General features: G+C 36.7%; 8 protein-coding genes across 8 annotated transcripts; 5 read left to right on the top strand and 3 right to left on the bottom strand.

The window, feature by feature from the left end:
• On the top strand, nt 539-3,638 carry LOC104767338 (receptor-like protein 12). Its single transcript, XM_019245615.1, has 2 exons — nt 539-3,339; nt 3,424-3,638. Exon 1 carries the CDS (start codon nt 574-576, stop codon nt 3,271-3,273), a length of 2,700 nt encoding a protein of 899 aa, XP_019101160.1. The 5' UTR covers nt 539-573; the 3' UTR covers nt 3,274-3,339; nt 3,424-3,638.
• Nucleotides 3,887-5,507, top strand: LOC104704259 (receptor-like protein 12). The gene is made up of 2 exons (XM_019243907.1): nt 3,887-4,319; nt 4,435-5,507. The coding sequence occupies exons 1-2, from the start codon at nt 3,887-3,889 to the stop codon at nt 5,505-5,507; spliced, it is 1,506 nt and encodes a 501-aa protein (XP_019099452.1).
• Nucleotides 6,133-8,688, bottom strand: LOC104767436. Its single transcript, XM_010491488.2, has 6 exons — nt 8,422-8,688; nt 7,873-8,050; nt 7,602-7,783; nt 6,662-7,507; nt 6,485-6,562; nt 6,133-6,393 (listed from the first exon to the last, which is right to left on the bottom strand). The coding sequence occupies exons 2-6, from the start codon at nt 8,039-8,041 to the stop codon at nt 6,340-6,342; spliced, it is 1,329 nt and encodes a 442-aa protein (XP_010489790.1). The 5' UTR covers nt 8,042-8,050; nt 8,422-8,688; the 3' UTR covers nt 6,133-6,339.
• LOC104704251 (putative F-box protein At3g23960) lies at nt 10,236-11,410 on the top strand. Its single transcript, XM_010420371.1, has 2 exons — nt 10,236-11,151; nt 11,229-11,410. Exons 1-2 carry the CDS (start codon nt 10,236-10,238, stop codon nt 11,408-11,410), a joined length of 1,098 nt encoding a protein of 365 aa, XP_010418673.1.
• On the top strand, nt 12,411-14,262 carry LOC104767528 (protein LURP-one-related 9-like). Its single transcript, XM_010491568.2, has 3 exons — nt 12,411-12,670; nt 13,231-13,479; nt 13,581-14,262. Exons 1-3 carry the CDS (start codon nt 12,458-12,460, stop codon nt 13,713-13,715), a joined length of 597 nt encoding a protein of 198 aa, XP_010489870.1. The 5' UTR covers nt 12,411-12,457; the 3' UTR covers nt 13,716-14,262.
• Nucleotides 14,654-15,541, bottom strand: LOC104767616 (wound-induced protein 1). The gene has a single exon (XM_010491642.2). It carries the CDS (start codon nt 15,283-15,285, stop codon nt 14,965-14,967), a length of 321 nt encoding a protein of 106 aa, XP_010489944.1. The 5' UTR covers nt 15,286-15,541; the 3' UTR covers nt 14,654-14,964.
• Nucleotides 17,943-20,359, bottom strand: LOC104767711. Its single transcript, XM_010491719.2, has one exon. The coding sequence runs from the start codon at nt 19,794-19,796 to the stop codon at nt 18,120-18,122; it is 1,677 nt and encodes a 558-aa protein (XP_010490021.1). The 5' UTR covers nt 19,797-20,359; the 3' UTR covers nt 17,943-18,119.
• Nucleotides 20,573-23,920, top strand: LOC104767794. The gene is made up of 11 exons (XM_010491787.2): nt 20,573-20,864; nt 20,959-21,081; nt 21,188-21,256; nt 21,376-21,480; nt 21,887-21,941; nt 22,525-22,598; nt 22,806-22,889; nt 22,977-23,117; nt 23,203-23,268; nt 23,348-23,457; nt 23,549-23,920. The coding sequence occupies exons 1-11, from the start codon at nt 20,763-20,765 to the stop codon at nt 23,715-23,717; spliced, it is 1,098 nt and encodes a 365-aa protein (XP_010490089.1). The 5' UTR covers nt 20,573-20,762; the 3' UTR covers nt 23,718-23,920.

Below are 27,867 nucleotides of genomic sequence, written 5' to 3'. Positions count from 1 at the left end.
ACGACGGAGCCATGGAGGAATAACAACGATTATATTGTTGTAATTAGGAAGGTATCACGTATTCACGTGCAATGCCAAGTCAGGGGAAGTGATCGAGCTAGAAGCTGCAGCTGACTCCATCATTAATGAACTCGTGAGACGCTGTCGATCATCATTAATCACTAAGAGTGACTAGGTACACAACTAACAAAGTCATCACTCCTTGAATTGTGATTTTTTCCCGGGTCATTTAAGTTGGTTCGAAGAAACAACTTGTTTTTAAAGTTTCCTGTACGCTAAATAAAAGTAAGACAAAATCTGTGGAATTTTGTGGAATTTGACTATTTAAAATTTTAAATGTAAAGACTCTTTTTAAGTCTTTCCGTTTTAACGTGAAGAACACTTGGTAGTCTTTCTAGAAAGACTAGTTATAGTGAGTCAGTCAAGCTCTGTTGGATTTATTATATTTGTGGAGTAGAGTGTATTATGATTATGTATATAAAAGAGAGATGGGCACGAAACCATGTTATTTAATATTTTACCATCTCACAGTTTCCATTCTTACTTCATTATATTTTAATTCAAGAAAATTAAATGAAGGGCTTCTGGAACTCATCGAGTATCATTCCTGTTACTCTTTCTTTTATTTTCATATTCATTTATCATTTTGAAGACGTGCTTGCGGCTCCTGCTAGACATTTTTTGTGTCGTCCCGAACAAAGGGATGCACTTCTCGCTTTCAAAAACGAGTTTGAGATTGGGGAGCCTAATCCTGATTGTATGGGCATTGAATCTCATCGGAAGACGGAGTCATGGGGGAATAACAGCGACTGTTGTAGTTGGAAGGGTATCAAGTGCAATGCCAAGTCCGGAGATGTGGTCGAGCTAGACCTTCGCTGCAGCTTTCTCCATGGCCGGTTACATTCCAATAGCAATCTTCAAAACCTTCCTTTTCTAACCACTATTGACCTTTCATTTAATGATTTTAATGGTCAAATCCCAGATTCGATCGGAAACCTTTCTCATCTCACCACTCTCGACCTTTCGGTAAATAAATTCAGTGGTCTGATTCCATCTTCCATCGGAAACCTTTCTCATCTCACTTCTCTCCACCTTTCTAATAACCAATTCTCTGGTCAAATTCCATCTTGGATTGGAAAGCTTACTCAACTCACCCATCTCGACCTTGCTTTTAACCAATTTTCTGGTGAAATCCCATGTTCAATTGGAAACCTTTTTCATCTCACTTCTCTCAACCTTCGGGAAAACAATCTCGATGGTGAAATCCCATCTTCTTTTGGCAATCTAAAGCAGCTGACCACCTTAGAAGTTATTTTGAACAAGCTCAGTGGAAATTTTCCCAATGTACTACTGAACTTGACAGGGTTGTTTGGTTTAGGTATCTCCGGAAATCGGTTCAGTGGTGTGCTTCCTCCTAATATCACTTCACTATCAAACTTGGGAGAGTTTTACGCAAGTGATAACGCTTTCAGTGGAACTATCCCTTCTTCTCTCTTCACCATTCCTTCTTTGACTGTATTTTTTTCCGATGATAACCAACTCAACGGCACTCTTGAGTTTGGCAATATTTCTTCACCATCTAACCTAGAATATTTATCCCTTAGTAGAAACAACTTCAAAGGGCCAATCCCGAGATCCATTTCCAAATTTGTCAACCTTTCGGATCTTGACCTTTCTTATTTCGACACCCAAGGCCGCCCAGTTGACTTCAGCATCTTCTCGCCTCTCAGGTCTCTCCAATATCTTTACCTATCATATTTGAACACCACCACTACGATTGACTTGAATGATATCTTATCATATTCCAAAAGCCTCTCTATTATAGATCTCTCAGGCAACCATGTTTCAACTACAAACAAAAGTTCAGTTTCAAATCCCCCTTCACAGGAGATATATGCTTTGCAATTATCAGGCTGCGGTATCACCGAGTTTCCAGAGCTCCTAAGAACCCAACATGAAGTGGCGCATCTAGACATCTCCAACAACAAAATCGAAGGTCAAGTTCCTGCCTGGCTATGGATTCTACCAAATTTGACATACGTGAATCTTTCCAACAACACTTTCATCGGTTTCCAAACATCAATGAAGAAACAAGGACTATCCTCTGACTGGAAACCATCTTTGAGGCACTTTTTTGGCTTCAACAACAACTTCACGGGCAAGATTCCTTCTTTCATATGCGAGTTGCGTTCTCTAGAGACTCTCCATTTATCTGAAAACAACTTTAACGGTTCAATCCCTCCTTGTTTGGGAAATCTCAAGAGTACTCTTTCAGTTTTAAACCTTCGGCAGAATAATCTTAGTGGAGGTATTCCAGAGGATATAATATTTGAAAGTCTAAGGTCGCTTGACGTCGGCCATAACCAACTTGTGGGAAAGCTTCCAAGATCTTTGAATCGTTTCTCTACTCTTGAAGTTCTGAACGTGGAAAGCAACAGAATCAACGACACGTTTCCATTCTGGTTGGGTTCTCTACAAAAGCTGCAAGTTCTTGTGCTTCGCTCCAATGCATTCCATGGACCAATGAATCAAGCCTCCTTCCCTCAGTTGCGAATCATCGACATATCACATAATCACTTCGATGGAACTTTGCCATCAGAGTACTTTTCGAAGTGGACTGCTATGTCATCACTTGAGCCCGACGAAGATCAGTCTTCTGAAAAGTACATGAGAGGGGGATCACGCTATTACTATGATTCATTGGTTTTGATGAATAAAGGTGTAGAGATGGAGCTAGTACGTATCTTAAAAATCTTAACAGCAATCGACTTTTCAGGAAACAAATTTGAAGGAGAGATTCCAAAGTCCATCTGTCTATTGAAAGAGCTTCGTGTGCTCAACTTGTCAAACAATGTATTCACTGGCAGCATCCCTTCATCTATGGGGAACCTGAAAGCTCTAGAGTCTTTGGATGTTTCCCGAAACAAGCTTTCAGGAGAAATTCCACAAGAGCTAGGGGAGCTCTCGTTCCTTGCGTACATGAACTTCTCTCATAACCAGCTTTCAGGTCTACTACCAGGAGGCAATCAGTTTCAAACGCAGCGTTGCTCTTCCTTTGGAGATAATCCGGGACTTGTTGGCTCTTCTCTTGACAAAGTTTGCAGAGATATTCACACACCACCAGCATCACATCAACACTATGAAACGCCGGAATCAGAGGACGAAGATGAAGAAGAGGTGATTAGTTGGATAGCAGCTGCAATAGGTTTCGTACCTGGTATTGTATCTGGTTTGACGTTTGGATACATATTGGTTTCCCACAAACCAGAGTAGTTCATGAACCCTTTTGGCCGAAACAATCGTAAAGGCAGCAGAAACACCACAACTCACTAGAGAGAGGTAATGTTCCTAACTTTTTAACGAATTTGTAAGCTTTCATCAGAATGAAATTATATTTGTTTAACAACTATTTCGTTATTATAGGCTTAAAGCCTATTTGAAGAATCTGGACGAGGAAAGTCAAAGTAAACGGATGAACTGTTAGGACGTCAACCAACTACTCTTTGTCCAAATCCAGATTGGTTTAGATTTCGGTTATTGTTCCCAGTTTAGCTTTGTGTGTTTCTCTTTAACTCTGTTTTTTGCCAACTTTGTAATTGAGCAACTCTGTTTCGAACCTTAAATTACTCTCCCTTTAGATGCACATGGGATTTTTTTTTTTTTTTGTTTCAAAGATCTTGGAAGCTTTCCCACAAGTTGGTTAAGGTCGCTTGACGTCGGCCATAACCAACTTGTGGGAAAGCTTCCAAGATCTTTGAATCGTTTCTCAACTCTTGAAGTTTTGAACTTGGAAAGCAACAGAATCAACGACACGTTTCCTTTCTGGTTGGGTTCTCTACAAAAGCTGCAAGTTCTTGTGCTTCGCTCCAATGCATTCCATGGACCAATGAATCAAGCCTCCTTCCCTCAGTTGCGAATCATCGATATATCACATAATCACTTCGATGGAACTTTGCCATCAGATTATTTTGTGAAGTGGCCTGCTATGCCATCACTTGGGACATACGAAAATCGGCGGAATGTCAATTCCATGGGAGATAAATCAGGCTATTACCAAGATTCAATGATTTTGATGCATAAAGGTGTAACGATGGAGCTGGTACGTATTCTAACAAGCTACACTGCAATCGACTTTTCGGGAAACAAATTTGAAGGAGAGATTCCAAAGTCCATCGGTCTACTGAAAGAGCTTAATGTGCTCAGCTTGGCAAATAATGCTTTCACTGGCCACATCCCTTCATCTATTGGGAATCTCACAGCTCTCAAGCTGTTGGATGTCTCCCAAAACAAGCTTTCAGGAGAAATTCCAAAAGAGCTAGGTAACCTATCGCTCCTTAACGGGCAAAATTCCTTCTTTCTTATGCGTGTTATGTTCTCTACGTATTCTCGATTTATCTAACACCAACTTTATTGGTTCAATCCCTCGTTGTATAGGAAATCTCAAGAGTAATCTTTCAGTTTTAAACCTTCGGCAGAATAATCTTAGTGGACGTCTTCCACATGATATATTTGAAAGTCTAAGGTCCCTTGACGTCGGTCATAACCAACTTATAGGAAAGCTTCCTAGATCATTGATTTGTTTCTCTACTCTTGAAGTTTTGAACGTTGAAAGCAACAAAATCAACGACACGTTTCCGTTCTGGTTGAGTTCTCTACAAAAGCTGCAAGTTCTTGTCCTTCGCTCCAATGCATTCCATGGACCAATACAACAAGTTTTCTTCCCTAAGTTGCGAATCGTCGACATATCCCATAATCACTTCAATGGAACTTTGCCATCAGATTATTTTGTGAAGTGGAGTGCTATGTCATCACTTGGGACAGACGAGGATCGGTCGAGTGTAAACTACATGGGATCAAGCACTTACTACCAAGATTCAATGGTTTTGATGAATAAAGGTGTAACAATGGAGCTGGTACGTATTCTAACAATCTACACAGCACTGGACTTTTCAGGAAACAAGTTTGAAGGAGAAATACCAAAGTCTATCGGTTTATTAAAAGAGCTTCATGTGCTCAACTTGTCAAACAATGCTTTCACCGGCCACATGCCTTCATCTATGGGGAACATGACAGCTCTCGAGTCGCTAGACGTTTCCCTAAATAAGCTCTCAGGAGAAATTCCACAAGAGCTAGGGGACCTCTCGTTCCTTGAATACATGAACTTCTCTCATAACAAGCTTACAGGACTAGTACCAGGGGGCACTCAGTTTCGAACGCAGCCTTGCTCTTCTTTCGAGGGAAACCTGAGACTTTTTGGACCTTCTTTTGACGAAGTTTGCAGAGATATTCACACGCCACCATCGCATCAACAGTATGAAACACCGAAATTAGAGGACGAAGACGAAGAAGAGGTATTTAGTTGGATAGCAGCTGCAATAGGATTCATACCTGGTATTTCCTTTGGATTTACGATTGGATACATATTGCTTTCGTACAAACCAAAGTGGTGGTTCATGAACCCTTTCGGCCAAAACAATCGTAGACGGAGAAGCACTCCAACTCACTAGAGAAGAGAGGTAATGTTCTTTACTTTTTAACGAATTTGGTAGCAAACATTAGAATAATTAGGTGGACAATATTTTTAAAATATGTCCGTAATTGATACCGATTTTGTGAAATATCTCTTTGATCTTTCATTTTCGTATACTACACCAAGACGAAGTCAGAAGTTCTATTCTGATGATTAAACTGATGAATTTTAAGAATGTAAAGATTTCTCTATGTTTGGACTTCACATGGAAGCTTTTTCTAGTTTCTTTCTTACAAACACAATCATCCTTTGGTGCTTTGTGGGTGTCCAAGATAACAACAAGAATGAGGTGTGAAAGAGATGACGCTCATACTATCTGCATTTATGTTATGATTACGGGCTCTCATTGCTTCTCCATTATTTAACAAGGATGAAAACTTCAGCTGCCTCACCAAAACTAGCAAAGATTCTCAAGTGTCTAGTTAATAAATTTCTTAGCGCATTTTGCTTGTGAATAAATATGAACCAGAAGAACCTTTGAAATGATTTAAAGCTTTTAGTTTAATGTCTACCTAAGTTTCATGTGATAGTTAAAATCAAACCTTTTTATGTCGAAGAACAATGGAAGTATCATATACCTCTTTTTCAGCAATACATATTGAAACTGAAGCATACCAAGTCAAGGATTAGCAATAAAAGAGGAAAGAGTATTCCTTTAGAGTAACTTTTAAACTCGGGAGTCAAATCATTTCCATATTCCTTTTTTTCTTCTTCACATATGTTCAAAAGACACAAAGTAGCTAGAGAAGCATTACAAACTCCAAGAGTTTACTCTCTTAATTTGAGCTTACCAGTTACCATGCGTGTGTTTAAAAACTTCCATTGCTCCCTTTTAGCCGAAGTATCTCCCTCCTTGATTCAAGCTGCAAGAACCCAAATAAAAGATAAGAGGTTTTGTACTTAAAGCAAGTGTAATAGAAGTATCAATTTGTGAGTTTTGCAAAGTATTTTTACCAGCTCCATCTCCAAAGTAATCATCCTCTCAGCTTGTTTCATCTGAGTATGCTTCAACTCCTTGACTTCCGATAATATCTAGCATAGAAAAGCATATTCATAGTAGTTTCATTAGCGGTCATAAGCAAAACTGTTCATTTTTTATGGTTCAGGGAACAATGGATGACCTAAACTTACCTCAGTCAATATATCCACGAAGGTGGGGGATCCCGTTTCCATCTTGAAATGATCCATATGTCCGATGTCATCAACCACATCTCCTGTAGTGGCGGAAACATAGGAGGATCCACAAGGAGATTTAGCTATACTTCTTTCCTCAAAGTCCCAGGAAATCTTCTCATCCTCCCAAGAATTAGGCACCATCGATGAAGAAGCTGCTCCCATGTTACCCACAAAGCTCTGGAGACCATCCTTATCCTTAGGGTCCTCCAAAATCTTGTTCAGTCCATCTAGATGGACTTGAAAGGAAGATGCTGCATCCCAATCGATGACTGAATATGTATCCTCAGCAGGATATTCCTTGCTAATGCTAGATCCTATTCTATTGTTAGCTGTAGTAGAGGTTCCCTTTTCTGTTGGATGGAGATTTTGTTGATGATGATAAGAATTCACTTTGACATCTTCACCTTCCTTTGAAGCGTTTCTGAAACCGTCACTGTCTTGGCGGAAAGACGGAACTTGAGAAGCAGATGTTGAAGATTCAACACCTTTACATGCTTGAGATGAAAGTTCATATGAAGGTTTGAACAAATTGCTCCACTTATCAACACGTGTTGCTCCTGCCTCACCTATCTGTGCAAGAGAAGATGCGGGAATTGGCTTTCTGGGTGGTGGTACAACATCTTTGGATGTCGATGGTGCCCTTACTGATGGTGATGGTGAAAACAAACGGAGCAGCTTGTTTGTCTGACCTCGGTCTAGTTCAAACCAAAACATCTTTTCATCCTTGTAGTTCTCCGAAATTACTGGGCTGAACTTTTCTTCAGGCAAGGGCTCACACCGAACTCGGACTCGGACCTTTACCTGTGCCAAAATTTTGCAGAACGAGATACATTTCAATTTAGAAGACATTTGTGTAAATCAGTTAAAGGAAGCCATCTGTACTAAGTAAAGGTACCTGAGCAGGATAAGGACTTGGATCTGTCCCATTTGGAGACCAAGCTTTGGGATCAATGTTAAGTTTTCCTTCACTAGCAGCTTCAAAGATGCCGTGAAGTGTTCTGTCACTGTAGTTGAACAGGAACAGCGTCAAACCAGGATCAATGTTTTTGATATAAGCCATGTGAGGGGCTGGTAAACCTGTTCACAAAAAAAGCATCATTTTCAATAATCTGGTCGTCACTAAAGTTAAAGCCTCAAAGGTTGAATAGATTGAATAGCCAACTAACCAAACAAATTCTTAGCATAGCACTCTTTGATAGTGCTGAACTTGCATCCAAATATAACCCCACAAAGATCACCCTTCTTAAGATTCCTGACACACATAGGTCCATATCCTGATATGTATTGACCATCCGGAGCCAATGTATAGCTCTCTGTCTTCCTCCCTGCACCCATTGCTTCTCACTAGAAAGAACCAATATATATATATCAAAAATCGAAACCGTAACAAAAGCAAAACTGATGCTGAGTAAAGTGAAACATCAACACAAAAACTGTCTCCAAAATCATCAAACAAATTGCAGATATTCTCTAAAGTATTCACTTCCAAATACCCTAAGCCAAATGTTGAGACAACGTTTGACTACACTTAAACCTAAAAATTTCATGACTACGGGAGAAACCATGGTGAAATTTGTCCTGTCTACTAAGTTCCGAAACCCTAAGCAGAGAGAATCCTCAATCTTGACCAAAGATTTCTAAAAGAAACGAAACATCAATCTGAACGGAAACGACGAAATAAAAACAAATCTGTGAAAGCTGAGACAAACTGATACCTTAAACGAGAGCAGCTACTCGAGATTGAAGGAGACGATCTCACTCACTGAACGATCTCGAGACGAAGAAGACAAAATCGAACGGAATCTTTCATAAACTCAAATTCCACTGCAAAGATGCATCGGGATGAAGAAATCAACAGAGAAATCGAATCTGAAACGGAGAAAAGAAAAAGAAAATTCTTAGGGTTTCTTCGATTTGGGTAATGGCTGATGTGAGGGAGAGAGAGAGAGAGATAGTTAAAAAGAAGAAGAGGGTACTACTAAGACTGAAAATCCCGCAGAAAACACACTGCAATTTTTATTTTTTTCCGGAGACAAAAGAAAAAAAAAATAAGATCGAAGCGCGAAAAAGAAATATTTATGAGACGATTATACCCTTTTGGGTTTTTGGGCTGTGACACTAAAATGGCAAGTTATAGGGGTTTTTCCGTAATATTTATTATCGGAGGATGCAGAGAGACGTTGCAGTTGCACGGCCATCACGTCAATGCTCTGTGTTTATTTAATAAAGTAAAGATTTGTTTTAAGATCTTCTTGACCAAATATATATTACTAATAATTAATTCTGAACTTGAATTTTTTTTTTTTAAATTCAGAAAGAGGAGCAAGCTTAGCAAAATCAAAATTGAAACAATTAAATCATGCAAGAACATAATTTTGATTTGGAATTGATTTTTTTTTTTTTATCAATGGGTAATGCACCAAACTGATAACTATACTAAGCAGTCTTATTCTTATGGTATACATGTAAATTATTTATAGTTTTTAAAATATACAAATACAACTCCTTAATCGACGTCTTTGTATATATATATATATCAACCCAATTATATTAATCGTTTGTAACTAAATAGTTTTTTATACATTTAAAATTAGATTACCAACCAATAAAATTCATTCAAAAAGATTCATAGATAATGTTTTTCAATATAAAGAGTTAAATGTTGCTCCCAAACCACATATATATATATATATATATCTCTTTTTCTAGGGCTGGCATTCGGGTAACCCGTTCGGGTTCGGGTATTACCCATTTGGGTTCGGGTAAACGGTATTTTTAGATATATGGGTTCGGTTCGGTTTGGGTACTATCGGGTTCAGGTCAGTTTGGGTTACAAATTTTAGAACCCGATTAGTACTCGAACTACCGGGTACCCAAAAAAATATAATTAAATTTAAATAAATTTAGTTCAATTTTGACTTACATAACAAAATCTTTTAGATATTTTTATTATTTTTGATATTTAGGTATAAAACTAAATGAAATATTCAAAATTATAATCATAATTTTGGAATATAATGATAAATATTAAAAAAATATGTTTATATGTTCGGATTTAATGGGTACCCAAACGGGTACCGGGTATTATCCGACCCTAACCCGAACTCACGGGTATTAGAAAATAGAACCCAATAGGATTTTATAGACAAACCCGTACCCAACCAGAACCCGATTTTTCGGGTCGGGTTCCGGGTTGGGTATTCGGGTACGGTTTTTATGCCCAGGCCTATCTTTTTCTATCTAAAAAATATAATAATATCTGTTTTCCTTAAATCAACGTTTTGTTTTGATTAATTATATACTGTACTGTACTTGGATATTTCCATTGAGCTTGCAAAATCCCAAGATTATAGTGTTTTCTATTTTTTTTTTTTTTGCCAAAATACAAGTCACCACCATAAAAATATCATCTTTAGGGGGAGAGTTAAATCTAGCTAGGGTTTACGACATAGTCTCCACCATGATATCACGGCCGCTGCACAACGTCTCAGAGATTTGTGTAAACATTTCTCCTCGCAATACACAAGCGATGACCTCAATAGATAACTCCTTTCCGATCCCAATAGATCTCGTTATCGAGATACTCGCGAGGTTGCAGGCGAAATACATAGGGAGGTGTCGTTGCGTATCAAAGTTATGGGCCAACATACTTTGCCGTCAAGATTTCACTGAGTTGTTCTTGACTAAATCTTTTGCTCGCCCGCAACTATTGTTCGCCTGCTTAATGAACGATAGTGGGTTATCCTTCTTCTCCTCATCACATCAGCCTCAAAAGATCTTGACTGCGATAGATACTACTTATCTAACGCATGTCCCTAAGACTTATCAAGTCTGTGGTACGATCAACGGTTTGATCTGTCTCAAAGGTATACGGATCTTTAAGGGATGTATGAATCCAGCGTCGGCGTTGGTTTTATGTAACCCTACCACCCGAGAATCCTTACCTTTACCCAAAATGAAGACGACCAGGAGGAAGGAGAATGATGTGAAGAGCTATTTTGGGTATGTTCCGACTGAGAAACAATTCAAGGTATTGTCTATGACTTTGCCTGTCAAAGGAAACTCTGAGGGGCATCAAGTTTTGACATTCAGAACTGATAAAAAGCTTTCTTGGAGAATGATCACACGTTGTATTCCCCATCGTCCTGATCGTAATTGGGGAATATGCATCAGTGGTGTTTTGTATTATACAGCTGTGGTCATAGAAGAGTCTTTAGAGGTTATAACTGTTGTAGTTTGTTTTGATTTTGGATCTGAGAAGTTTAGCGTTCTGAAAGTCATGGAAACTTTCAAAAGAACGTTGCCTAACACGACAACTCCGGTTAACTACAATGGCAAATTAGGTTTGCTGATGACAGAAGAGTCTAACTGGGTTATTAATGGAATAAGTAGATATTTTGAGTTGTGGGTTTTAGAAGACGCTGGAAAACATGAATGGTCGAATCGTACGTGCGTATTGCCTCCTTCGTGGAAGACTCTAATTGGGAATAGAATCTATACTTTGTGGGGATGATTGGTACAGATGAAATTGTACTGTCGTACCACCCAACCATGCCTCACTACGTTTTCTACTACAATATTGAGAGAGACACAGTTAGAGTAGCTAGAATCAGAGGAATGGAAGGGGTGAAAGGAAATGGATGTCGCATCTTCTTAAACCATGTAGAGACTGTTGAGCTTATTCAAAACATTTTAGTACGTTAAGCACATGAGATTTTGTAACAACGGTAGTTTGTCTCTTAAGTTCTCGTCCTCATCAGTCATCTTTTTAATGTAGTACTTATCCTTTTTTTTATGTGGTAGTTCTCCATTTCACAATAATAACACATTAAAATCATTGTATCTAAATTGTATCTAAATTTCCCAAATGTATGTACGTATTAGTTTTGAAATTAAACTGAGCATTGTTTGTTTAGATCAAAATCTGATTTAACAAGTACTCGGAACACTTTGTTACATTTTCATACTAGAAGGCGAATAAGCAAAGTACAAATTAATATAGCAAAAATTATATATATGTTATAAAAGTTAAATTTTCTGAAGACTAATGACCGTCAGAATTAAAGAACAAAACAAATAAATTATATATTACAGATCATCTCTTTTATTTTAGTCAATGAAGAAAATCGATTAGGGACAGTTGGATCTGGACATGATCAAGAATCTTAAATTAGAACACCCTAGTCCCCTTCGTGTCACATTCATAAATAAATAGAATTGATATATACAGTCCTCTTCGTGTTACATTCTCTTAGTATTTCACAATAAAGATATTACAATACTAAGAGAAGATATCTATTGATCGTCAGACTTTCAGATTAATTAATATTATAAAATATTCTCTGTTAAAAGAAAACAAAAATATTATCTGTTTTATCTTATTCAATGAAGAAAAATGACTAGGTAGACAGTCGGATTTGGACATGATGACCAAGAAGCTTAATTAAATACTAATTCGAAGTTTAGAACACCTTATTCCTCTTCGTGTCACATTTACAAACCCCGAAAGAAAGTACTTTAATAAGAGAGCAAATGAAATAATATTTTTCTTCTCCCTCAAGTAATCTAAGAACCGCGTTAATCAACTTTTTTAATAGTAAAACTCTACTTTTCTCTTCTTTACTTAATAAAAGAATTGAGGAAAACTCAAAAGGACAAAGCGATTCTTTGATTTATAATAGAGGCATCTTTTAAAGTAGTTGTCTTGTATCAGACTTGTTCAAAAACTAAACATTTGTTGGAGAAAAAGTTATGGTGAGTGTAGTGGGAGAGATGTTTTGTAATCCGTACACGACGGAGCTAGTGGTGAGAAGGCGACGTGAGAGCCTGAAAAAGGAACGCTACGACGTTTTCGATCTCTCTAACAATCTCATCTTCACCGTCGACGGTGGTATTTGGGACATCCGCCGTAAACGTGTCCTCCGTGACGCCACGGGAACTCCTCTTCTCTCCATGCGCACTAAGGTCTCACTCTCACTAATCACATCTATTTTATCTACTAAATCATTTAATTTTATTGTTGAGGGATCATCACATGTTAACTGTGTCAGTGTCATATGACAATTTGGCTGCATAAACCTAATTTCTCCATATTTAGTACCCAACTTTACACATATATAACATGGTAGCAATGCCTAATTTTACTTTTTTTATAAATTGGTAGATGTCAATAGACAGACTGAGTGGTAAAATGGCCTAATTAAAACCAATTACTCTTGCCAACTTTTCTCTTTGATTTTTTTCTCAAAAATATATTTTTCTACGTATTAGATAGAAATGGTATGATTACTTGATTAATCGAAACTCGAAAGACATATTAATGAAAAAATGATGATTTGAGACTTAAGACTTAGTCAAGAGAATATCTAGATATGTTTAAAGTTAAAGGTATTGTTCGAGACTAGAGAATATATGTTCTCAAGAAAAAAAAAAAAAAAATAGTTTCCATCTCATCATGACCAATTGACTAGATAATTAGGACTTGGTTTTAACTAAAAGGAATTAACAAATGTAGAATGTTTCAGGGACTTATAACGATGAGATACAATTGGGAAGTATACAAAGGAGAAAGCACAGAATCTGAAGATCTTCTTTTCTCAGCAAAGGAACCAAATCTATTATCCTTGAAAACATCACTTGATGTCACTTTACCGCCAAACCAAAATTCAACAGACATAATTAGTAGTATCGAGCCAGATTTTCGAACATTTGGTCGTTATATCGGCTCTTCTTTCAAACTCTTTGAGCAAATTCACAATACTCTTCTTGCTGAGGTATCTCATTCATTCATTATCCCCTACCTTCTTTGCTTTATTGCTTTCCTCTAGCTAACCACCTTGCATCCATATGAAAAATGAGAGCTTAAATTATGCAGGTGGTTCATGATTTCACATGGGGAGGACTTATAAAAGGGAGTTACAGCTTCAAAGTGAGAGTGAATCCATATGTAGATTTCGCATTTGTCGTGGCGTTACTTGTAATCGCGGATGATACTTCCAATCTACGTTAGACATAGAGTTCTACTAACTGTCAGTCACATTTTGTTTATTTTATTTTATAAATGGGTACATCAATATATATTAATACTTTAATAGTATCATGAAATTGATGAGTGTTTTTGGATAACATTTTATGAAAATTTTGGGGCATCATGGGACATTATCTCAGAAAAAACACATCTAGTTTCAATGAATGTCAACATTTGCGTCACTACATTATCCCACGATTAAATTTAAATACTATTAAATACGCCCATGTAGACTTTTATAACTTTTATCTTCCAACTTGATTAATGTTTTTTTATATAGTTCCGTTCTGTTATTATCGTTCCAATCGTCGACACACCAATTTGACCATACGAACGCCAAAAGAGAGATCACGACAATTAATGGGTGTCCACATCCACAAAAAGACGCACAAGTGACCTTCCTCGTTGCTTCCCACTCCCCTAATCTTTCTCTTTCATAATTTTACCTCTTTTTAAAAATTATTTGCGTCCACGATTACATTATAATATCACTTTTGCATTTATATTTCTTCCATTAAAAAAAGACAAACTACGATGTCAATTCATATAAACTTTTCCCAAAAAAAAAAAAAAAAAAAATCTATAAACTACCAAAAAAACCAAAAAAACCAATCAGCAAACTTGGTTAATCCTTAGTGCATTACATCAATCTCTCTAAACACGTGATGCTAGATAAGATTAGCAACTAAACTGAACTCATATGTATCGAGTCTAATTTAAACCCAAATAAATTTGTCATGCATTGAATTGATTGATTAAAAATTTGAGGTACAAACGCAACACTAAAATGTAATTAACTCTTTTTTTACAACTTGTTTTGTAGCTATCTTGATTAACTTAGCTCGTTTATTAAATTCAGACACAAATATGAGACATTAATGGTTTCGTGTACTATAAAACGTTTAATAAAAATATCATCAAAAGATCCCAAAAGCACATTTTTATTTCGATTATAACATACCCAAACGTTACATCAGACACAACGGGACAACAAGTCCATTCGGGTTTCCCCATTCTTGTTCCCACTAAAAAGATACAAAAGCACACAAATTTTAAAAGAACTAGCGACAGCCAAAAACGCAGCGTTAGCTTTCAAACGCACACACCGCGTTTAAAACAGCAACCAAATATTTTTCAACCCATAAAACAAACAAACCAATCACACAACGACACGTAACCAGCCTTTATTTAGTTATATAATCTGACGTGGCTGTTACTTTACCAAATTCCTTCAAATAGCAAGAACCAAACCGGGTACGGATTTACCAGACCGACCCGAGAATTGGCTTTCCCACACGGAGGGACAATGCGACGGAGCAATCTCAGCGGAGCGTCGTCCAGCGACAACGTTACCAATCCGCGTGACGGTGAGAGAAGTGTTAGAGTACTCCCTCACCTGAGTGATTATCCCATTCGCTACGGTCCAAGCGTGGATCCAAGAGACAGAGGTAGCGGCGTCGCAGCCTTCAGCGATTACGGTGGATCCGAACGAAACGACGGAGAGAGGAACGAACTCGAACGAGGGAGAGACACCTCCGGTGAGCATGCGCATCAAAAACTGGTGCGGCGGAGGGCCGTGGAACCAATACTCCAGATCTGGGGTTAGGATCCGGTGAACAGAGTCGACGTCGCGAGATCTCAGGGCTTCATACAGTTTCAGAACCACGTCTCGGTTCTTGATCTCTGATTCCGCCAGAGTATCCAGTTCTTGGCGAGTTTCTGGAATCGAAGTTGGCGAATTATTTAAAAACAAAAACGAAAAGGTAGAAGAAGAAGAAGATGAACGTAGGATTTTGAAAATGGTATGAATGATGAAACTGGGATTTATATAGCGGATGATACGGGGTTGGGGTTTGATTCTCTACAACCAATCCTATTTTTAAGGTTTTTGGATTTTCAGCTTTGCCTTGACACGTGTCGGGTTTTTGTTGGGTTAAACTGGATTGTGGGACTCGGAGATAAAGCCCTTTGGGAGTTGAGCCAGCTAATTTTTGACCCCACAGTCGTCGTATTATGTCAATATTTATTAGGTTAATTGAATTTTGCTTATGGTAAGTATATACTTGACTTTTAGTTGATGATTTTGAGAAGAAATCAATTTTTATCAAACCCAAATGGCCAAACCTATGAAAGTTTTTTTAGGTGATTCAGAAATTTATGTAAGATTTTGTTTAAAAAATTACTTCCTCTGTATTATAAAAATGTTGATGTTTTAGGATTTTTTCTTTTATTACAAATGATGATTTTTAGGGTATTTAAAGCATTTTTATTTTTAAAAATCAAAAAAATAGTTAATGTTTTACTTTTATAATAAATAATTAAATATATGCATACATTTGAATGACAAGTGTAAGAAAAATATAAATAAATAAGTATTAAAAGAAATATAAAATAAAAGTAATTAATAATAATACACCATACATTATTTTTCTTAATCTTAGTGCTAATCCTAAAAAATCAACTATTATGATACAGAGAGAATATTTAAAATGAAACTATACAATTTATAGCTATTATTACGATGATTTTTAAAAACACAAAATTTTACTAGTATATTTGTGCAATTTTTAATAATAAAAGATGTTATCAATTATTTTATTAAATCTAATGAAAACTCATTTAGAGAATAACACCGTATGTTTTCAGCTAGTATTAGAAAGTATTGAACATATAACAAACACATGGATTGATTTTTTAAAAATCAATGATCCACTAATTTACAAACTTTTTAAAAATTAGTATTTTAATTAAAATCCACTAACAAAAAATCTTTAAATTAATTTTCAATAATGACTTTCCAGAATACAAAATTAATTAATTTTTGATATTTTCCTAGGCTCATGTAGTCAAATTATTGGAGGAAACATTTAACGGACAATTATTCATTTATAATAAAGAAATGATTTCTTGTTAGTATTCTATTAAAATGATTGGTAGAGAAATTAAGAAATATGTAAAGAAACGTGTTCAACGAGTGTGTTGGTCGGCCAGTCGGGCCAACCGATCACAAAGGTTTCAGAAATCAGAAGGCAGCATCATGCATGACCACCTTGACACGTGTCGATCAAAGACCACGTAGATCAGAATGGTCACCTATAGCTTGGCCTAGTCATGTGAATGTGGTGTGTACCCTTGACACGTTTCGATGATTTATACTACTATACTACATTTATACGTATTTTTCTTTTAACAAACAGGGGAATGTATTGAAGAATTTTGGAATCGTAGAAAGTTTAAATTGGTTAAAGATTATGTGAAATATATATAGAGTCTTTTGGCTTTATGTCGAGCAGCAACAGAAATTAAGCTATAATATAGTCAATATTGGTTGATGTTTTGTTCTTTAAACCAACTTAAGACTTTTAGAAACTAAAATTTGATTGGATGATAAAAAAGCAACTTTAACTCTCTTTTGATATTTACTCAGCGTTTTACAAGGAAAGATAAAGGCAAGCTTTTTAAAGTAGGGCTTAAAGCTTTAACTAATTCATCAAAAGTTGATTACACAAGAAAATACAAAAAGTTGATTGTACATAAACAATTAACTATCCATAAGTGGATTAGTGATGTGGTTCTCCACGAAAATGACTCTTAATACAGCGACGCATAATTCCTAATGTTGCATAGTGCATACTCAATGCTCATACTCTGATCTTTCTCTAAAATGACAATTTTGCGGTTTGATTGTATCCGGTTTGAATTTTTCAGTTAAGTTTGGTTCGGCTCATAATCAAACCGCAATAAGTCCGGTTCTCTAAGGTATGCAATAATATCATCAAGAACCGAGACGTGGTCGGTATCATATACTCTGAAATATGCATACCTTATATGAATACTTCTTCAGACAATTTTTTTTGCATATATAATTTGTCTGAAGAAATTTGCTTCTTTCCTTTTTCAGTTTAGTTTGGTTTCCGTACATCACATATTTACACATCGTTTTTGCTCCTTCCAAATTTCTAAATCGAATAACCCAAACATCCAACCATATCATAACAAAATTGGACAAATTCAAAATCCTATGTGAGAATTGCCCATATTTAACCCCAAGAGGAAAATATAAAAGACTACTGTGTGTTCACAAGATGTGCCTGGACCAACGATGAAACATGACAGACTCAAAATCTCTCACGGTCCATGTACGAATTCATCTCAGGTTCTTACTACTTTACTACTAACCCATGTATTCGAAACCAAAAGTGAAGCCTGTAAAGTGTAAAGGTCTAACTGAAGTATGACAGAAAAAATTTACATTACAGGATTTGTCTACAGCTCACATGTAATCATTCAAACAGACTTGTATTCAAAAGTTATCCTCAAATCAAACTTATACATTACCATAAGAGGAAAAAAGAAGGAGAGTTACCAGTGGCTTCCGATTCCATATCAAGCTTCTCGGTGTATAGACAGAGGAGAAGGTGGAGTCAGAACAACCTCGCTTTTATCTTCTTCTTTTACTCTAGGTGTCTGTACATTTGGACTGTGTACCTCTTTCCAAAACCTGCTCGGGCTTGGAGAACTAGCTCCGCTTATGTTTTTCGGGGAGCTCCCGAGACCAAACCGAGGATCAAACACACCGTCTTCACGAGGCAGAGGAGATACCATACTCTTCTCTTCAGCTCTTTGGCAGAATTTATCTTCCACTATCTCATAAGTGTTAGCAGTCCGAACTTCTTGAGCTAAAGAGCACCAGCAACAGAATAACCAGAGCGCACAATCAGCAACCGCAGCTCTACCGAAGCAGAACTTATAACTCGGCAGTTTGAATCTTTTCCTCATCTGAATTCTCCAGAATCCACCATAGAGCAAACCAAACACACAAAGAAGGATTCCAGATATCCCAAGCGCCTCTCTAACCGTCTCATTATCGATATTAACCGCAGCTAAGTTGAATATAAAGAAAGGTGCCAAACAAAAGAGAATAAACGTCGCTATGTGAACATACATGTTCCCAAACCCAACTCTCTCCATGTTCCATCCAAAGACACAGAAAGTGCAGAAAAGAGAAAGGTAAGCCAATGAAATATCATCCCAAATATCCAAAATCCCACCACTCCACTGAGGATCACTCACGGGAACCATTCCATCTCCAACCCCTGTGGAAGCAGAAGCAAACGAATACCTCCTCTCTAAAGTAAACCGGCGATTCACAGACCCTTCTTCACGCTGCAGTTGATTCTCCTCGTCTTCATGTGAATCATCATAATCTTTCCCAAGTGGACTTAGTATAGTGTACAAACCTGCAACCGCAGGAGCTCCAATAGCAGCAGAGATACATATAGCGACTCCAATGGGAGGTCTCTCTGATCTCCTGTATCCAACATTAAGACCACAAAGCGCGTACTGAGCAAAACAATTCAAGTGAAGCAAAATGATAACAACCAGCATATGCATCCATTCATTAGGCTTATAAGTCCCGTTCTTGCAATAAGCATTCCTAAGCTTTGTAATATCATCATGCTTCCATCTACAAAGAAGCACCAAGTGATAAAACCGTTTCGGATGTTGATAAAGACACATCAAAGTAAACAAACCATTAAGGATCTGGTTGTTAACTTCAAACCAAGCATCTCTCTGTGACTTCTTAGGCAAAGCATGATTCAACATACCAGTCATAACCATGAAGAGAATAGCACCAGAGACCCCAACGACAAGTATCCACACACAGAGAGCCATGTTTATAGGATTCTTAATCCATTCTTTCCCCATTTTCACCAGAGAACTCCAATCGATCTTCCGGTGAAGCACACCACTGATTCTTTCCCTGAAATTATGGCTGCTGCCCCTACTTGATCTGGTCACTGAACGTGAAACCTCGTCTCTATCCTCAGCCATTTTCTTGAATTTAGCAGAAGGGGAACCAAATTTGAGAAGCTTGATTCTACTAGAGGAATCAGGCAAAGCACTAACTGACCATCTCCTAGGTTTACCATCACCACCAATCAGAGTTCTCCTAGATGTAGAAAGATCAAGAGGACAAGGAGGAGGAACCTTAGTTTTACCAGAAGAACCATTAGATTCCTCAATCTCTACTTTCGAATTCTCATCACAATTCGATCCCATTGTATCCCTCTCTCTCTCTCTCCCCCTCTTGGAGAAGATCAAATCTTGTGGAATAAAGCAGGAGCTACTCTTGAAGGCATATATGCTTAAACATTGTTGGCAAAGAATATAAAACCCAGAAGAAAAAAAAAAGAAGAAAAGATTCCAACTTGCCAACGAAGCTTCTCTTTCAGCACGTTGAAACCAAACAAGTCTTCAGATTTGACTCTAAACAAAGATGGTAAAGAAAAAGGAATCAATCAAACCCTTAATTGGGAAACTCGTTTGAATCGAATTTAATAATGCCCCCAAAAATTCGATTCAACTACAATTACAGAGAGAAAAAGAAAACCCAGAAAAATTTAGAAAGAAGCGTTACTCAAGACTATATATTTTCAAAAAAGGAGACTTTGAAGAAGAAGAAGAACCGATAAGCGTGTAAATCAAAAAGGTTTGGTGTGAAATTGCTGGAACATGAGATTGGTCGTTGGGGGAAGAACAAGTCTCAGATTCTTGTTTTCTTTCTTCTCTTGGTAGCAGTTTAACTTAGCATCATCGATCAGGCCGCCATTATTGTCCCAAGAAATCGCATTATTATATTTGTTCGAAAAAGTTTAGACTGGCCCATTAACGTCCCTATTTATATTAAAAAAAAAAACCCAACAAAGGTCCATAGTGTTTCTCAGATGCAGACTTGGTGTTTTTAACATCCATAAAAACGACGCGACGTCTTACACTGAGAAAGTAAAACGTCAAAATTGGCCAAGGATTCACGTTTTTTTCTCTCTCACCTTCTGTCTCTATCTCTCTCTCTACGTTGTCTGGCTCCAAACGTATGAACCAGAACAAAGGCTTTTAGATAGTTCCGTGTCCGAACCCTAAAAATTTATTCAATAAACATCACAACAAAACTATAAAAACGAATGCTTTTGTTCAATCATCTTCTCAGTATCTGATTCCGAAGAAACCCTAATTAAAAAATTGATCATGGACTGCTCATGCAGTACTCGTCCTTCGTCTCTACTCATCTCTTCCGAACCATCGTTCCGCTTCCCTCGCTCTAATTTCGCCTCGAATCTCAAATTCTTGGTTTGTATTAGTATCCCTTAGTTGTTCCTGCTTTGTCTTTGATTCGAATTCGATTGTGTATAGTATTAAAGTTCTAGGCTTTTATTTTTTTCAGATACCGAAAGAGACGAAGCTTGTGAAGCAGCGTATGGTAATGAGGAGTTCATCTGGGTCTGATGATCTCAACGGCGACGTTAATGGGTTCCCTCTCAAACCAAACAAACTCTTTGTGCAAGAGGTAAGTCTTTCAAATAGCTCAGAGTAGTCTCTGTTTTCTGGGGTTTTTGGTGGATGAGAAGTGGCAATTTGATGAATTTATTGATGATTTTGTTGGAATTTTTAAGGCGATTGGAGCTGAGTATGGAGAAGGGTTTGAGACTTTTAGACAAGATGGTCCTCTCAAAGTGGATGTGGTAAGAGCTACTAATGCTTCTGAATCTTTTTATTTGTTGAGATTTTGATCAAAAGAGCTGCTTATGGAAAGCTTGTCTAGTTGGTAACTCGCTAGTTATTTATTTTGCTGTGTAAGTAGGATTTCTGGAATGAGAAGTTGCAAGATGGGTTTCTTCAAAGAATACGTTACGCAATGAAACCAGATGAAGCCTATGGACTTATTTTCTCTTGGGACAATGTTGTGGTAATTCTTTGACACCATCTTTTTCTTTGCTAAGTTACTTGATTGAAGTTCTTGTTGCTTATAACTAGATTACCTAAGATAGATAGCTTCTTCTTCTGGTGGGGCATGAAGATTTGTTTTGTAAATATTGGTTTTTAGTTTTGTTTAGATGATGCTGCCCTATTGTTTGGTAGTTCTAGGAAGTTGTAGGATAGAATTGCGTGGTCCATGCATACTAGTTTTAGGCCTAGTTTAGATATAGTTTCTTATTCTTCTTGTATGGCACGAGTTGGCAAAAGTTATAGAATATAATTGCTTTTTTAGATGATGCTTTCATGTGAGGTGGTAAATCACATGAGGTCTATACTAATTTTGGATTCTGAAGTCAAAATTTCTCATTTCTCCATTTATTGTTCAAACTTTATAGGCTGATACTCGAAGTCTTAAGTTGGAAGCTTGGAAGCAGCTCGCTTCAGAAGAAGGTAAGCTTTTATTGCTCTTCTGCTTTTAAATTTTACCTATATATAACCTAATTTCTTTTTGCATACATGTGAGTGGAGAGAGATATCATGCAATTGTAATGCCCCCTGCACCCTATTAAGGAATGTCGCGAGAGTGAACCAAAGATTTCAATGAACTCAAACTTTAGATTACCTTCTAGGCCTCAATTGTTTGTTTTGCATTTTTCTTTTACGTTTTAGATGTTAATATAGTGTGTTTCCCGTTCAGTGTTTTAAGAACCTTTAGAGTTTTAATAGAAGTTGGCAACAAAATTTGGAAAACTGTCTTAGATTTTAAAACGCAAGTAAACCCAAATGCAAAACTCGGCGAGTCTGCGTCTATAACAATCAATTCCTTTCGGTATACAGATTGCTCTGGATGCTCATTGCAGGATATAGTTCTCTTGTTATGTAGAGGTTTAATATGTGAGCTGCTGTATTAAGATAATCTCGTGTGTTTGGTCTTTATCTGGCATGCTTTAAAATTCAAAGGAATTGCTTTTACCTTACTCATATATAACAACCCATTTCTCAAATTAGATATGTACATGAATTTGTTTGGCAGGAAAAGAAATTGTGGAGGAGGGTGATATCCAAAGACAGATGCTTTATGCTGGCGCTGACCATGTGCTGAGTAAGGTTTGATTTTTCTGTTCGCAGTTGCCATTTTCTTGGATATGAAAGTTTAAGCAAACAGTGACATAAATGTTCTTGTGTGAATTCATAACTCTTGTCTCGTAGTATTCTTTTATATATATGAGTTAGCCATAACGACTCTATGTGTCTGCTTGATTCATATCAGAAGGAAAGGGGTTTAATCAGTAGTTGATTCCAATAAAATTTCAGGTGTTGTTTTGGGAGAAAACGCAAAGCAAAATCAACAGATTGAAACTGAGGCTATCGGAATTATATTATGATAATCTTCTCAAGGTAAGGTCTTTCTTTACCAATCTTTGTTTTACTAAGATGTTTTTCATTTCTAGGTTCCCTGAGTTGGTTTCGCCATCTATATTTCAGCTCACAGAACCAAAAGAGGGACTTAGAGATTGGCTTGACGCTGTCTCAACTGCTCGGATTCCCTGTGCTGTTGTCTCAAATCTTGATCGAAAAAACATGATTAATGCCCTTGAACGGATGGGACTTCAAACTTATTTCCAGGCGAGTAATAACTTTAGAGAATCATTTCCTTTTTTGCAAATGAATGGTTATATTTGCTGACACTTGTATTCATTTTCTATTTCAGGCAGTGGTTTCAGAAGAAGATGGTATGGAATCTATAGCTCACAGATTTCTTTCCGCAGCTGTGAAGGTACTGTTACAATTTCAATTGTGAATCCTAGATAATTTTTTTTAATTGTTTGGTGAAAGATTACAAACTTTTTATGCAGTTGGATAGAAAACCGTCGAAATGTGTTGTGTTCGAGGATGATCCTAGGGGTATAACTGCTGCTCACAACTGTACAATGATGGCAGTTGGATTAATCGGTGCTCATCGGGCGTAAGTATAATAAAGTTACTCTTTTACCCATCTTTGGGAACCAACCAGAAGCATTCTGGCATCTAACTTTTATCAAAAAACAAATTTGCAGGTATGATCTGGTTCAGGCTGATCTTGCAGTTGGAAACTTTTACGAGCTATCTGTGATAAACCTCAGAAGATTGTTTGCCAACAAAGGCTCTACATTTATGGAGCATGAGAAACAAATCATAGAAAAATCACCGCCCAAAAGAAAGCTAACCATTGATACCATATTCTAAAGCATTGAATCGCAGCATATAGTAGTTAGGCTAGGTTCATATAATCTCTTAAGCTCTTGTCTTTATGGTTTATAACTTTATACATATGGTTGGTATACTAGACGCAAACCGGATCTGTCGAGTGAAATAGCATGCGTATTATCACCATTTTCGTTGGTTTTTTTTTTGGCTGTTTCAAGACCAATGTTGTTAACTCTTTTGCATTGTACATTTTTGGTTGTGTGGAGTTTCATGAGAAAGCGATGGGAAAGTGGACCCAAGAAAACATTCCTGGAGCTTCGGACAATGGCATCAATGGTGGGCTGTTAAAAACGAATCAGATACTTATAAAGTAGAACCCAAAAGACAAAACTGGAAACAGTGACTGTTAGGCAGAAGTGGTGAAACTAAAAACTTACCCATTTGTGTTTCAGTATTGCCTACGAAAAACCATATATTTTCACCATGTGGCCATTTATCATTAGTAGAAACTAGATTAAAAGAATAGGCATCAAAATGGGAAAAAAAAATGGCAAATTATAATTTAAGTTTCATAAACATTGTACAGTAAAAAGTCCTACCATATCTAACTTTTTCGAAATTCTTTTGCTAAGTCTACAATAAGTGATGTATATTGAGTATGAACTATGGAGTATAATAGCTGACTGTGTTTAGTTGTACCATTACCAATGATGGTAGTAATATAATTCGTGATTATGTTTCAGGATCTCACTTTCTGCCTCGATGGTACAATGTAGGAATTGCATACATATTTGTAGGTTGAATTTGAAAGAGAATAAACAAAAAAAGATGTTTTCCTTTTGGGAAATGGATAAGTGGAGCAATTTGATTGTTACAAGCAAAATCTAAAAGGACCTTTGATTCAATTTGCGAATTTGATTGACATGTGCCCTATTAATTGTACTCCACAGAATCGCATAAAACGCAAAACTTTTATAAAGTTATCTCTTAATTATTAACTAATGAATGTATTTTTAACTCATTTCGACATTTTATTGGGTGGGGATTTATTTTATAAAGAGAAAAAAAAAATAAAGAAAAGTGGGGTCTCTTTATGTTTGCTGTACTAATCATAATCAGAATGTTCTTTGACAGACTTATTCTTTGTTACATTGTGCATAAACCTAAACTTGTAATGATTAGATTTCCCAATGTCATTAGCTAGCTATTAGGCTTTCTTGTAAATTTTTTTTTTTTTAATGCATCGATAAAAGTTTCGAACATAAACTAGTCCAATGATATTGGTTTTGTTTTGGTTAGAAATACAATTTTAGTTTTATATCAAAAAGATAATCATTTCTCAATGTTTTACTTTACAGAAATTATTTCTTTTGATGTTTTTCCTGCTTTTTTCCTCTCTCGTAAACAAACTAAAATTACCATAGAAGTTTGGGACAATTGCATTTTGTATACTTTTATTTGACATTGAATGCAGTAATAGACCCCATATTCAATATTTGAGAAACATAACTACTAAGGGTACTGAAATTACAGTTGACTCCCTTACGACCAAATAATAAACAGAAGCCGAAATGACAGATGTAATCTGGAGGAAGTCTACAATAGATTTATTTAAGGTAGATTACAAATTGAATATATGTGAAGACATAAAGGTAGGTCTACTCCTTAATTATAGTTTAAATTTTAATTAAAAAATTTATAAAAAATAATTTGATAAATCTATTGACCAAAAATAATAACCACATAGACTTCCTGCATTGAAATAAAATAAATTTACATATAAATGAGTCAAATTAAGGGAGGAAAGGCTTAAGTAGACTTCTCTATAGACTATTGGTGGTTGACTTTGTTATGCCATCAACTATTAATAATTAGTCATGGGCGTTCGGTCAGAACGAGAGAACCGAACCGATTAAACCGAGATGTTTGGTTTTCGGCAGCATCTGTGAGAGGATCAATAAACTGATCGGCGAAATTAATATGGTAATTCGGTTACTGGTTCGGTTCGGTTCGGCAGGGCATAATCGATCGGTTTTAATTAACCGAGTTATATATACCAAATTTTCACTAACCCTAACCCTAATAATTTTCATTTCTTTCTCTTCCACCTTCTGCGTCTCTCTCTGGCGATAAGCGATTCTGAAACTGAAAAAATCTGTCTCTCATCAAATCATCATCAGAATCACCTTTCTTCTTCATCTTCCTCATCTACAGCTCTTCTCTCTGTCAAACATGGTGTAGAGATCGACCTTTTAGTCCAAACCCTAATCTCGAGTTTTAGACAGGTAATGTCTTCTTCTTTTCTTTGTCTTCTCCTATGATGCTTTGTTGTTTGCTTCTCGTTAATCAGTGTATTAATGTGTGAGTGGTTTATTATTTTGACAGATCTGAAGATTGTAGCGGCGGCTAGATCAGAGCCAGATTTGGTGGAATTTGAACGACGATGTCGATGATGATATTGACGCCGCCGCCGGTATTACTTCAGCTTCTCTCGTAAGAATCCATCTCTCAACTTCTTCTCCTTATCGATTTTCTCATTTCAAAATTTGAATGACGACTCATCGTTTACTTGTTGTTTTCTTTTGGTACTAGATCTGAACTCAGAAGATCTCTGAGTTCGTATCTTCTCCGTTTGAGCAATGGCTTTCGATCGCCCCATTTCTATGTCGCCGCTGGTTTTGCCTGAGTTCGATCAGAATCAGCCGGGTTCAATCGATGAAAAGAGTTTCGGATTCGGGCTTCCAAGTTTTGATACCGGCGGATCCATGGAGCTAATGGATGTGCCTAAGAAGAAGGTCACGGAACTCTCAGTCTCTCTTATTTGGTTTTTCTCCTTTTCGTTTTCCTGCTTCTGAAATGTTAAAAATTTCATTAGGGTTGTGAATTATTGTGGCGTCTGGATTTAAGCTCAGTTCTAAATTTATTTGGTTCCTTAAGGCTCATATGTTCTTGGGTGTTCAGAGCTATCTAGTATGAAAATGTGTATTTTTTTTTCCTTGGAGAATGATAGTGTTAATCAAAGTTGTTCTTTATGAAAAATGCAGATTTCTAAACACAAGAGAGGGATAAGAAATGGGCCAAAGGCTCTTAAACCTGTTCCTATAGATTGGCTCTCAATATGATCACTCCTTGTTGGATATCAAGAGGCAGCAACCTTGGCTTTTTTAGTAGTAGACTCGAGTGATATGATATACTTAGTTGATGCTGTTTTGGCAAACTATTTGGGTTTTTGCTGCAAGATCAATATGCTCATGCTTCTTACGCTTGTTGTGTCAATACCTCATAATTTCTTAGAGTGTTTCAAGGGTAATTATTGGTGTATCATAGTTAAAATAGCTCACATGTGTGATCGCTGTTGTTTGTTTAGTAGGTCTCTCTCCCATTGTGACAGAGAGAGCACAACAATAATAACCCTAGGTAGAAAAGATTGTTATATCCGAAGACTCATCATGCTCATTTCCTACTTCTTTATTGGTTTACAAGGAACTATACAAAATTGGAGTACCACTCATGTGAAAAAAACCCTTGATTTGATAACAATCTAAGATTTAACTATCTCGATCTTCCTCTTCATCATAGTTGAATGGTGGTAGCGGAACTGATTTGAATGCTCTGAATTTTCCCACATTGTTCAAATGCTCGTTCTCCAACCTTCACAACTAGACAAAGCAAGAACCCTTAAGTAAAAAATGCTTTAAAAGGAACAAGCACAGTGATTAAATTTTTTTGGGTTCAGAAGTTACCTAAGGAAATTCCATATACCACGACGTATGATCTCAAGAGCAGGAAGAAGAGCAACCATAGTTTCACAATGTAAGAACACGAAGTTGAAATCCAGCACGGTCTGCAGCCACGCCAACCTCAAGACAATGTTTACGACCTACAAAGAAGAGAAGACAAAAACAAAATTATAAAGAAAAACTAAATCAGGATATGAAACTGTTCCTTTTAAGTTTCTTAGTTCTCACCATTGCAATGTAGTAAACAGATTTGTGAGGAACAAGAATCTTCTCTCTCAACCAATATATAGATGGATTGTGAAGCAATCATACTCTTTTTTCAATTAAAGACTTTTTCAATTATACAGATTTCACACAGAACTCCAACTCGTTGACTTCAAAAATAAGTCTAAGTTAATAACCTAACTGCCTAAGAAAACCAAAAACTTGATTTCTCCATATGTATAATA

The sequence above is a fragment of the Camelina sativa genome, chromosome 1, assembly GCF_000633955.1.
Source record: "Camelina sativa cultivar DH55 chromosome 1, Cs, whole genome shotgun sequence".
NCBI classification, from domain to species: Eukaryota; Viridiplantae; Streptophyta; class Magnoliopsida; order Brassicales; family Brassicaceae; genus Camelina; species Camelina sativa.
The sequence above is the reverse complement of the archived record's forward strand: the minus strand, read 5'-3'. Positions and strand labels throughout refer to the sequence as shown.

Coding starts and splice junctions, on each gene's coding strand:
- LOC104767528 (XM_010491568.2), top strand. CDS start 12,458: ATGGTGAGTGTAGTGGGAGAGATGTTTTGTAATCCGTACACGACGGAG. Junction 12,671..13,230: donor TTCTCTCCATGCGCACTAAG/GTCTCACTCTCA, acceptor AGAATGTTTCAG/GGACTTATAACGATGAGATA. Junction 13,480..13,580: donor ACAATACTCTTCTTGCTGAG/GTATCTCATTCA, acceptor TAAATTATGCAG/GTGGTTCATGATTTCACATG.
- LOC104767794 (XM_010491787.2), top strand. CDS start 20,763: ATGGACTGCTCATGCAGTACTCGTCCTTCGTCTCTACTCATCTCTTCC. Junction 21,481..21,886: donor TCTCTTGGGACAATGTTGTG/GTAATTCTTTGA, acceptor CAAACTTTATAG/GCTGATACTCGAAGTCTTAA. Junction 22,890..22,976: donor ATTATGATAATCTTCTCAAG/GTAAGGTCTTTC, acceptor TCTATATTTCAG/CTCACAGAACCAAAAGAGGG.
- LOC104704251 (XM_010420371.1), top strand. CDS start 10,236: ATGACCTCAATAGATAACTCCTTTCCGATCCCAATAGATCTCGTTATC. Junction 11,152..11,228: donor AAAACATGAATGGTCGAATC/GTACGTGCGTAT, acceptor TGATTGGTACAG/ATGAAATTGTACTGTCGTAC.
- LOC104767616 (XM_010491642.2), bottom strand. CDS start 15,285: ATGCGCATGCTCACCGGAGGTGTCTCTCCCTCGTTCGAGTTCGTTCCT.
- LOC104704259 (XM_019243907.1), top strand. CDS start 3,887: ATGAATCAAGCCTCCTTCCCTCAGTTGCGAATCATCGATATATCACAT. Junction 4,320..4,434: donor AGAAATTCCAAAAGAGCTAG/GTAACCTATCGC, acceptor CTCGTTGTATAG/GAAATCTCAAGAGTAATCTT.
- LOC104767338 (XM_019245615.1), top strand. CDS start 574: ATGAAGGGCTTCTGGAACTCATCGAGTATCATTCCTGTTACTCTTTCT.
- LOC104767711 (XM_010491719.2), bottom strand. CDS start 19,796: ATGGGATCGAATTGTGATGAGAATTCGAAAGTAGAGATTGAGGAATCT.
- LOC104767436 (XM_010491488.2), bottom strand. CDS start 8,041: ATGGGTGCAGGGAGGAAGACAGAGAGCTATACATTGGCTCCGGATGGT. Junction 7,784..7,872: donor CTATGCTAAGAATTTGTTTG/GTTAGTTGGCTA, acceptor TTTTGTGAACAG/GTTTACCAGCCCCTCACATG. Junction 6,394..6,484: donor TTACTTTGGAGATGGAGCTG/GTAAAAATACTT, acceptor GGGTTCTTGCAG/CTTGAATCAAGGAGGGAGAT.